Source organism: Octopus bimaculoides, chromosome 3, assembly GCF_001194135.2.
Source record: "Octopus bimaculoides isolate UCB-OBI-ISO-001 chromosome 3, ASM119413v2, whole genome shotgun sequence".
Taxonomy (NCBI): Eukaryota; Metazoa; Mollusca; class Cephalopoda; order Octopoda; family Octopodidae; genus Octopus; species Octopus bimaculoides.
Genome location: NC_068983.1, coordinates 165,971,878 through 165,983,964, shown reverse-complemented (window position 1 = coordinate 165,983,964; position 12,087 = coordinate 165,971,878). Strand labels below are relative to the sequence as shown.

The following is a 12,087-nucleotide window of genomic DNA, read 5'->3' as shown; positions in this document are numbered from 1 at the left end:
TTACTGTTTCTAAATTAACACAAAAGTAGTTTTTTTTTTTTTTTGTAACTAGGGACAACATAACAGCAAACACTAATTCAGTTTTCAAGTGCTATCCTGTTTTGTGGTTAAAGGGAGAGAAGCCCTGGAGTACACTGGATTCTGTCAAACTGTCCAACCCATGCCAGCATGGAAAACAGATGTATGATGATGATGATGATGTGCGCAATAAAATATAAAAGACGGTGCCACAAATAAAACACTCATGCCAGCATCATGTAAAAGACCAAGAGCTGGTCCCACATAAAAAGCACCCAATCCACTCTGTAAAGTGGTTGGCATTAGAAGGGGCATCCAACCATAGAAACCCTGCCGGAATAGAGAATGGAGCCTGGACAGCTCCCAGCCTTATCAGCTTCTGTCAAACCGTCCAACCCATGCCAGCATGGGAAAAGGACGTTAAATGATGATGACGAGTCAGATAGTAAGGTTACATAATACAAACTCATAGTTTCTTTAATTTGGTGATTCTTTAGTCATAGATTACAACAAACTAAATGAAATGCAGATTGTAATATCGTTTTTCTTTTTTTTTTTTATTTAATGTTGATAAAACTCGAAAGGTGTCTTCTTTGGCATTAACCAGTGACTAATAAAAGAAATTTGGGAATGTTCGTATTCTTGGATGGCACGGTTAAACCATCACCATCTGACCCTTGAATGTCTTTAGTGGAGTCTAATCTGTTCCAAGTATTTGGGTGGGGTCTCCACCTTCTTCCATTTTCACCCAAAGGTCTTAGAATCCCTGAAAAGGGTCACTGGGCACCGATTATCTCCCCTGATTTAGCCATTAAAAATGTTCTGTCAAAATGAGAAAGTTTAGGGACATCAACTAAACACAAGAGATGTCGGACAAGTTTTTATGCATCAGTCTATTAAAGCATTAATTAAAAAATAATAACTTCAATAGAGATGATTAAGAAAACCAATAAAAATATAAAGATACTCACAAATTGGCCTGGTGCTTTTTCCCTTGGGTATGGGCTAAGTAGCTACCCTGAAGAGAAACAGAAACCGTCGTCATTCAAAGATACAAAGAAATTGCGGAGAGAGTTTAAAACAAAGTAGTAATTAATATACGATGATTATCAGTTTTTAATTCTACATCATCGACCATTAACAGGCTTGGAACGAACAGATGAGTTTCAATGTTTACATCACTGAGATTGTTTTAATTACATCATCATTGATAATTGGGTCCCCATCTGGGAAGGTGGCAATGGCAAGCTGGTAGAAATGCTTAGCGGCATTTCATCTGTTTTTATGTTCTGAGATCAAATCCTGTTGAGGTCGACTTGCCTTTTAGCTTTTTGGGGTCAATAAAATAGGTACCAGTTGAACACCGGGCTCAATGTAATTGACCTCACCTCTCTTCTGAAATTGCTGGCCTTGTGTCAATATTTGAAACTAATATTTTACTCCAGGGCAAAAGCAGTAGCAACAGTAATACTCCTTCCTACTAGTTATAGTAGTAGTAGTAGCAGCAGCAAAGCCAAACTTATAAAATACTTTCCATAGATAATGTATTGATATTTTCTTTCATTCCATAAGGGTTGGATGCAAACCATTTCTTATGTTGAACATTTAGTCCTCTTTTAAGAACTGTCTTCCAAAAAAAAAAAAAAAAAAGCCCTGCCACCACATGTAAACAGCAGAATGTAGTATTTGGGTCAGAAACCTAACAAAAATACAGCAATAAATAACCCCCCAGGAGATAAGAAACAAAAGGTACCTAAAGCCTCTGACTTTGTAGATCAACCGAAAGGTTGCACGAAGGCTTTTAGATTCTAAATCGACATGTTAAAGAGCCAAGTGAAGCACTTGACAACAGCTTCATCCAATGTTTTTCAGTAACATATAATAGAGATGGCGAGAGAAAGAGCTGAAAATATTTACCTCATTGTTGTGTAATGTCAAACATAATTTACATTCATAAGATCCCAAATGATTTTTCATAAAATAAGGGTCCTGAAAAGAAACAAAAAGAAACAAAAATTAGTTTTCCCATTTAAATACATTCAAGAAAAAGTAAAAAAATCTTAAAGTTGAATTGTTTTTAAAGTCTGGAATAAATACATAAACCGTTATAGGTAGACAAACAAACATGTCTCTTTTACCTGTCTTTGTGTAGATTGAAGAATACTATGAACGACCTTAATTTTTTACCCTTATTGGGGGTCATATCAGAAGCGTCTACACCATTTGATGAATCCCAGAGAAAGAAGTAGCCATTCTGCTTGAATACACATCAAATCCAGAAACTCCAGAGAACTGAAGCTATTAATATGTTTAACTCCTAATATCGAAGGTCTAGCAACAGGCAACCCAGTCCACACAGGATCAACATATGGTATCATAGCTGTAAACCTACATAGAAGACATATAAAAATGTCATTTATTTTATATTCCTATTGTTCAGAAAAAGATTAAGTAATAAGAGATGAGAATTTGACCGCATTTAACCCTTTTTGTTACCATATTTTTGTTGAAATACAGTTGTGCTTTCAATTAATTGTGGAAGTAAAGAACTTATTAAATAACTCTCGTTATCAAGCTGGAGTTTCATGATAAATTAACTCGAAATTTTGTTGGAAACTTTTAATGTAGATTGGTTTAAAACAAGAAGCGTATATCAGGGAAACAACTTTGGGCTGAGCAAAGCCTTAGAAGTGGATTTAGGGGACAGAAACTGAAAGAAGTCCATTGTATATATGAGAGAGAGTGTGTGTATGTGTGTGTGTTTGACATTGGGTGATAGCTGTACATAAACGTCATCTTACAAGCAGTGTTCTTCACTTCCAATCTTTCATGGAAACATGTCTGGCTGTGGGGAATATTATCTTGCACAGAAACAGCTGAAAGCTGGTGAAAGAAAGGGCATCATCCAGTCATAGAACAATTGCCCCAACAAATTCCATTTGATTCATACAAGTATGGGAAAATAGAGATTGAAACAATGGTGGTGGTCACGAAATGACTTTTGTGATGTTAATTATTTCACTATGGAATAGGAAGGAACCAATTTTTGCTAGAATAAAACCGAGTTGCACAATCTGAAGTTCAAAATCTTCAACTCCTTTCTATTGTAGTGCTATACCAAATTCTGGCAGAGCCAATGAAGAGAAAAAACAGATTTCTGTGGGATATTTTCTTACCTTATTTAAATTAATGGTCTCCAAGGCCAACTGTCGCATTCGCTCTCGCCGGTCGAGGTTGGTTTCTGAAGCAGATGCCAACCCCCCCGAACCGGTCTTACCACCAGGTCGGTGTTGCAAATCCATAATTATTCAATGTGTCTGAAAAAGAAAAAAAAAATCAATCAAATTGATCAAAAGATAAAGCAACAATAAAAAACAGTAACAAAATTGTATACAATATTAGGGTAGAAAAATGGCAGGGAGGAGGGAAGAGAGGGAGGTGGGTGTACAAAAAAAATTTTCTAAACTTTTTTTCACAAAAAGATACCCCACCTCACATATCATTTCGAAGGCTATAGTAACAAAAAAAAAAAAAAGGGTAGGGTACATTGGAAAAGGGCTTGTGAAGTCGCTTCGGCTAAAAGACTGATAGAATAACTGTCAGGCTCAAAAAAATAACTACTGCAGTCGATTTATTCGACCAAAACTTTTGATGTGGATCCCCAGTATGGCCGCAGTCAAGTAACTGAAACAAGCAAACGATATAAGATAATAGCTTTACTTTCTACTTGTTTCAGTCATTGGACTGCAGCCTAGAAAGGTTAACAAAATTAATGCGGCGATCACAGACGATAATTTTAATTAAGACTAAATCTATAGACAATGATTAACAAAATTAAGCAAAGGCAACGAGTTAAGAACAAATGGAATCAAAAGTGGTGATAGTTCAGGTGAGAGTGTAGTGCTAAAAACACCGTTTTCGGTGATATTAGAGTCTGTCAGTAAAACAGCATTGTGTTTCGTTCATTGCTGTGAAATTGGAGAAAGGTAGAAGACGACCTTAAATTCCATTCAGCACTTACTAAACATTTACATTGTATTATATCATGGCTAATTAAGTGATGCCAGAAGAGGTGGATGACAGAGATTTAACAATTGTCGTGCAATTCTAAGGCGGGAAGGATAAGTTTTAACAAATAGTCCGACGTAAACGGAATTAAATCAATGGGAAAAGTTAGATATAACAGTCTTTATTTTCGTATGGGTTAATGGATGGGTTCAATCTCCAGCTCAATCAAACTATTTTTGTGATTGAGCCGGAGATTGAACTTATACCCACTGATCCATTGACCTGTATGACAATGGCAACTGAAAATTAAAACTCAAAAACCTAACTTTTCCCACAGAGTTCAATCACACTATTTTTGCATTCAGTGTGATTGACCCAGAGATTGAACTCGCACCCATTATGGAACAACAACAATCTCTTCCCGTCAAGTTAAGGCAGTTTGTTAAAAACTTCTTCTTCCCGTCATGTCGCGCTGAGCCGAGTTAAAGGCAGATTGTCCTAAAATTGCACGACAATCGTTAAATCTTCCAGTTGTTAATTAATGTAAGCAATAATTCATTTTAATAGCATAGACTCTTTTTCTGCCATTGCTCCTGTTCCTGTCTCTCTCGTATTGCGACGTTAGATATAAAACTCTTGGATTACTGCAGCAAAGCACGTTTTCCTCGATCAACAACGAAAGTCAGAGGTTCCTCCCAAAATCAGTCCAGAGTGGTATACTCTTTACTCTTTTACTTGTTTCAGTCATTTTGACTGCGGCCATGCTGGAGCACCGCCTTTAGTCGAGCGCAAATCGACCCCCAGGACTTATTCTTTGTAAGCCTAGTACTAATTCTATCGGTCTCTTTGCCAAACCGCTCAGTAACAGAGACGTAAACACACCAGCATCGGTTGTCAAGCGATGTTGGGGGACAAACACAGACACACACATACATATATACGGCGGGCTTCTTTCAGTTTCCGTCTATCAAATCCTCTAACAAGGCTTTGGTCGGCCCGAGGCTATAGTAGAAGACACTTACCCAAGGTGCCACGCAGTGGGACTGAACCCAGAACCGTGTGGTGGTGAAAACATTTTTTTGCAAACGATTTTCTTTATAATCAAGATATTTGTATAAAATTTCATTAAAAGATATTCATTTCCCTAAAAGTTATGAGGGGGGAAAAGTCGGATCGTATGAATTGTCTGAAACTCCTTTCTCTTCACTTAATTACTACTTTAACACCTGGCCACCAAAACAAACAAAGAAAGTGTAACAGGTGTAAAAGAATGTTTATAAAACAAATATGAAAACAAAAATCTGCGCCAAGGAACCGGGAGGACTTTCGGAAAATTCACACGATACAATTTTTTGCCTCATAACTTATATCCATCTTTCTGGATGTTATGAGGCAACAAAGTCAGAAGGGGTACACATCTGTAATTATGCCACTCAGTTTATATTTTAAATATTTAAAAGACAGTTTTCCTGGTTTGTTTAGAAAACTTAATGCTGTTCATGTTTGCCTAGCAGTGTTCTGGCTGGATTTCCTTTTGCGTTAACAGTAGCAGATCAGAGATGGAATTATGTAAAAACAAATCGCAGAATTATAACAAGACATTTTAATCGGTCACAATAGAAAGACTGTAATACAGATAAGGGTCCGTCAAGATAGATGTACAGAAATATAATAGAAGTCAAGATGGAAAGACATAAAGTTGGTAGCAAGGATACTAAAATGTTATTACAAACGGTTTCCGATCGCTTTAAGAACGATCGAATTACTATAACATTATTTAACAAGAATTAATACACCATACTCAGGTCACAGATATAATAATTATAACCGCATGGGAAGCTCTGATTCCTTTTAAAACTAATAATTATAAATATTTAACTTATTAACACCAAAAAAGCGGGTTTCTTTATGACAAACTCCGTAAAGTTTTTTAAACATCCAAATTAACAGAACTGTGGTTAATTATATAAGTTTATTAATTTACAGGAAATGATTAACACTTTTAAAATGAAAAACAATTAAAGTGAGGATCAAAAGATACTTACAAATCGGAATATGTGAAAAGTATGAATTAGAGGAACACGTTTAAGGAAAAAAAAATTCTAAACAAAACCGGGTGTTCCTGTACCGGATGTAGAATTATGGGAAACGGAAATAGAACTCTTCGAAAGGATTATCCCCCCCCTCCTTTTAAATTTAGTGTCTTGAACACAGATTATCTTTCTCGATAATTTTAAATATATAATTATGTGAGAGTATATATTATGTTACATTAATATAGAAAAACCATCTTTCTCCTTCCTCTTTCATTTTACTCAATTTAGCAATAGAAAAGAAAATACAGTTGCTTGTAACTCGTTTGACAATAAATTAGTTTCGTTTTTCATGTAACAATTTCAGTTTTTATACGTTCCTTTTACTAAATTCGTCTCTTTCAACATTAAATGCACTTTAAATGTTTTTATTTGTTTTTCTAATTTTTATTTTTTAAAAAGCATTTAGATAACAAAGGATAAAGATTAAGGCAATTATCCAATCCCTAGACCTACCAATTAAAAAACAATATTTCATCGATTTACGTCCACTTTCCTCTGCGGCCATGCCTGCTGCAGCTCACTTTCATCTTGTTTGTTAGTGAGGCTCATCATCCTAACGTCATCCTCATCAATCCTGCCTACGTCTTCTTCGGTCTTCCTCATCCTCGCCCATCCAGTACTCCTTTCGGTAAATTTTCAGATTAACACCCGCACGATTTTCACTAGGGTTTTAGGGTTTAGGGTTAGGGACGGAATCCCCTAACCCTAAAACCCTAACCCTAACCGTAACCGTAAACCTAAGCCTAAAACCCTAGCCCTGACCCTAACACCTTAGTGAAAATCTTGCGGGTGTTAATCTGAAAATTTACCCCCCTTTCATCTAAGGTCTTGTATTCCTCCATCTTATACTGCTGAGACCCTGTTCTCTCACCACAGTTGTGTTCTATATTTCAAGCAATTTGGCATTAAACATCCAGCAGAGAACGTTTGCCACATTCTTACCAATCTTTCCCTGTTTTTTCCTCTACATTCATAACACACATTTCACTCCTGTAGACAGATATCGTTACTCACAGAAATGGCTCCCTGAAATTTTTCTGTTCCCTCCATACTCCATGCCCTCACAATATCCACCTTTACAGCTCATTAACTCATCAGAGTAACAAACTACAATTAATTCTAACCTTATCAATTATGAAATTAGGAATAACAGTCATCATCATCATCATCGTATAATGTCCGTCTTCCTTGCTAGCATGAAATTAGGAATAACAAATTTTCAAGCCTTCCAAGTATATTGAGAGATTTTTCTTAAGCCTTTGTAGTTTTAAAAATCCACAGGTAAGTAACTTGCTTATCAACCACATGGTTCCGGGTTCAGTCCCACTGCATGGCACTTTGGGCAAGTGTCTTCTACTATAGCCTCGGGCTGATATATATATATATATATATATATATATATATATATGTATATATATATATATGTATTGTCCCCCCAGCATCGCTTGACAACCAATGCTGGTGTGTTTACGTCCCCATAATCTAGCGGTTCAGCAAAAAGAGTCTGATAGAATAAGTACTAGGCTTACAAAGAATAAGTTCTGGGGTCGATTTGCTCAACTAAAGGCGGTGCCCCAGCATGGCTGCAGTCAAATGACTGAAACAAGTAAAAGAGTAAAAGAGTTGGATCTCAGTACCCATTCTAGTGTACATGTTTACAACCATTGTTCTAATGAGTCTAACGAGTCTACCGGTCAATTAAGCGTTTGCAATCTTGGGTCCTCTTGCAGCTAACTTTTCTAGTGAATATGAAATCCTTCTCTTTTGGCTACCAGTAATCTCACGGTACTCTTTACATACCCATGGTTATAATTAGTACACAGTACATCCATTCCCTTTCTGTATATCAAATATGGTCGTTCGCTATTAAGTAGTTGTGTTTTAGTTTCTATTCAGCTGAGACTCATTTTCACTAAATCAATTCTCGACCCTTCATGTATGGAAGTTTTCTTCTGTTCAGCCCCATCAATGAACTAAGTCACTGGGATACAGGTGTTTCCATGGACAGCTCGTCTTCAAGGCGAGAATGTTAAAGCAAAACAATATTAGTACCACAGATTGTAATAAATTCACATATAAATAACCAGACTCAAATCTATTTGAGGGGTTTGTCCCAGGTTCAGTCCCAATGTCATCATCATCACCATCATCTTTTGATGCCCATGGTCCATGCAAGCAAGTGTTAGATGCTTTTATAGGATTCAATGTGTCCAAGAACTGCATTGGGCTCCAATGCCTTCTTTGGTATGGTTTTTACAGCTGGATGCTCTTCCTAACATCAACCACTCTACAGCATCGACTAGGGGCTTCTTTTTGTGCCCCCAGCACTGGTGGGGGTAACAATGCAGCTTGTAAGACTACAAACCCTGAGAGAGTTTTGCTGTATGCTAGGAAATGAAGGAAGGGGCCAGAAGAGATCAAGTTTCTTACTGTAGAGGGAGCTACATGTCTGCTCACATTTTAGAAGAGAAGATGGGTGGGTGTGATTGGGTGAAGTTAGGAAGGAGTAAAATTAGTGGTGATGAGGTGTCTAGAAGGACCCTCAATGGTTCTCCTGTCCCTAGTCCTATTCACCTCTGGTGAGTAGAAATAAGTGGGGACAGAGGAACTAGGAGTGTGGGTGGATCGAGGTTACATGAATGTATGGGAATTGTGTTAACGGATGAATATGTCATCATTTAATGTCCATTTTCCATGCTGGCATGTGTTGGACTGCTGTGTGTGTGTGTAAGAATATAATGAATGATGGGAATGGATGGAGTGGATGGTGGATAAGGGTGGAAGGGGTATCTAATGATGCCTGTGGGGGTGAAGAGCAGCAGGACAATAATGTTGACACGGTAGACATGTTGATGGGGGGGGGGGGGGGGGCAGGAATAGCAGTTCTTTCGCACGTGTAAATTTACCATAGACTGCAAAATGGATTTCAATATTTCCTAAGCCTTCAGTGCTATCTTGCTCTGCTTTAACTATTCTGTTACCATATTCCAGGTGAAATAGACAGACTTTATTTCAGTTAAGTTTGAAAATACTGAAGAATTTAGTAGAATGATGTTGTCACTGTTAAGCTGATGTTCCGAAGATAAATTAACATGAAATTTTGATGGAAGGTTTTAAGTTAGCTTTTTTTCAACACTGCATTTGTATTGTAGAACTAAGAGTGCTTCTAGATGGTTTGGTGTCAAAAGGATCAAAAGGTGTGAAGTAAATCAGAAATCTAACAATTCTGGGACAAGGAGCCAGCTATTATTATCTTCAAATAGAACAGAGAGGATAATAAAACAATTCAGTTTGAAAATAATGTAATAAATAATCAAATAAAATATCAAATCAACTTTGTTGAAGCTGAATACAAAGTCTGTTTTGTTCTGGAATTTATTACAAAGAAAAAAAAAAACAAGACAAAAGAAAAAGCAAAACAAAGGCATTGATAATGAGTTAAAGAAAAAAAGAGAAAAGTATCAATTGTATTGAGGTTATTAGGTTTCAAGAAGGTTTTCCTTTCAGTCAGTTTTGAACGTAGAAGGCTGACATGGTGGTAACCTAATACTTGAATCAAAAACGAAACACGGGTATCACAAGTGGTGTGTTTAGTCATGTGAGAAAGACTACGAATCAAGTGATTTCACTGACAAAATCCATTCAATGTTTCACTGTTTCCTTTGTGTGCATGTGTGTGTGTGTATATATATATATATATATGTGTGTGTGTATGTGTGTGTTTGTATGTATGTGTATATATATATGTGAATAGGGATATATGTGTGTATATGCCTGTGAGTGCATATATGTTCATACATACATACATACATACATATATATATAACATATATGTATGTGTGTATATGTGTGTGTATAAAGTTTCAAAGAAGAATGTATGATGTTCTTTTAGAAAACAAATTAAATATTTGTCATTGAAATAACAGATGCAAATACATCCCTGCTCATCTTTACATAAGGATTTAATGTCGGTAAAATATTCAAGACAAAAAGGAAATCCAGGATTTATCTAATCAACAAAAGAACTCTCAAATTTCTTAGAGAAAATAATTTTTTAATCATTTATTTATTTTTAACCAAAAAATTAATCAGTAATTGTCTAGATATGGATTATTTTCTCCTTTTTTCTCTATTTTGTTTAAGTTTTCTCAAAGGTGAGTCTCACATTTTGTATTGGATTGAAAGCATTTTATATTTGAGGTTTAACATAAATTGACCAGATATAAACTTAAAAATGTGTGTGTGTGTGTTGTTAAAAGTTATGCTTATAAATATTTGCGAAAAGAGAGCTGATCCTTGTTTTTGCATGCACATAAACACATACACACATGCATGTTTACATACATACCTATATACACATTTGTCTTGTATGGTATTTTTACACATACACACACGCACACATTTATCTATGTATGTATATATATATATATATATTCCCACATTTTCTGGATACAATCAGAACAGTAAAAATTTGTAAAACATTTCAGGAATTCTCCATTTGAGGTTTATGAGATGAACATGTGCACATAATTGCATATACATATGGAATACATATTCACACACACACACACAGTAATGAAATTACAAACATGTTTTGTCATGACATGTACACGCACGAATACAAATTTATATACATATACATACATATATATATATATATATATATATATATATCAACAATAATTAATAATATATTTTGTTTAGGACAGGTATAATTACCAACGCAAGAACATGTATCATACATCAAAATGAAGCTGGTCCTCTGTGGATCACATCCTTACTTCTCAACATAGTCACCGTTTCTATCAATTGCAATGTTCCACCTTCGAATGAGAGCATGTATCTCTTCCCCCGTAAAATTCTGTTGACTGTTCTTTGAGACTTCTTCACTACAGTTTTCATTTCCTTATCACTGGAATAATGTTTGCCTCTCAAACCCTTTTTCATGGCGCCAAAGAGATGATAGTCTGAAGGTGCTAAATCTGGTGAGGGTGGAGGTATTGAAGAAGTGGCTCAAAGAACAGTCAACAGAATTTTACGGGGCAGGGATACATGGTCTCATTCGAAAGTGGAACATTGCTATTGAGAGAAATGGTGACTATGTTGAGAAGTAAGGATGTGATCCACAGAGGACCAGCTTCATTTTGATGTATGATATATGTTCCTGTGCTGGTAATTATACCTGTCTTAAGCAAAATATATTATTAATTATTGTTGATATATATATATATATATATATATATATATGTGTGTGTGTGTGTGTGTGTGTGTGTGTGTGTGTGTGTGTGTGTCAATCAATTGAGATAACCAGAAACCTCCCAAAGTTATCTTGATTGAAACAAAAGTGCCTTACCACTTTGTGATTCTGCAAAGAACCAACTTTGATTTAAACCCCAAAGGACCACCCACCCATCCATCCATCCATCCATCCATCCATCCACCCATCTGTTCATCCATCCACCTATCCGTCCATCCATCCATCCATCCATACATACATCCATACATTTACATACAATTGTTTTCTGTTTCATTGTACAAACACATGCAAGTGTATTATACATTCTTGTATTATACATACACATACATTAGTGTATAGAGTCTAATGTATGTATATGTGGTCACTTGGTTAACGAATATTTAGAAGTTTCAGCTGAATTAGTATAACTGGTAAAAGCTTATTACTGAGCATCTGAGCACTAGACACAATAATTTCATAATTATTATCCTGGCTAACATTAACATTTACACACATACATATATATATATATATGTATATATATACTATTCACACATGTGTATGTATGTATCTATATATATATATATATATATATATATATATATAAGTCAGTAAATAGTGGGGTTGTGTTAACTACTATTGAACTACAAAAGCTCAAAGACAATATAATGTATGGGTATATTTATTTTTTTTTATATATTATTGTTTTATATATTATTTTCTTCATTT

General features: G+C 35.6%; 2 protein-coding genes across 2 annotated transcripts in view; one reads left to right on the top strand and one right to left on the bottom strand.

The window, feature by feature from the left end:
- Nucleotides 1-6,164, bottom strand: part of LOC106867349 (splicing factor 3A subunit 2) — a 9,863-nt gene extending 3,699 nt beyond the window's left edge. The window contains exons 1-4 of the mRNA XM_014912198.1: nucleotides 6,072-6,164; nucleotides 3,195-3,335; nucleotides 1,936-2,007; nucleotides 990-1,036 (exon numbers count right to left, since the gene is read on the bottom strand). Coding sequence (XP_014767684.1) covers nucleotides 990-1,036; nucleotides 1,936-2,007; nucleotides 3,195-3,320 — 245 coding nt within the window. The 5' untranslated portion in view covers nucleotides 3,321-3,335; nucleotides 6,072-6,164. The remainder of the gene's footprint in view (nucleotides 1-989; nucleotides 1,037-1,935; nucleotides 2,008-3,194; nucleotides 3,336-6,071) is intronic.
- Nucleotides 6,165-6,644: 480 nt separating this feature from the next.
- LOC106867350 (uncharacterized) overlaps nucleotides 6,645-12,087 on the top strand; it is a 15,329-nt gene continuing 9,886 nt past the window's right edge. The window contains exon 1 of the mRNA XM_014912199.2: nucleotides 6,645-7,403. The gene's annotated coding sequence lies outside the window, so the exon portion shown is untranslated. The remainder of the gene's footprint in view (nucleotides 7,404-12,087) is intronic.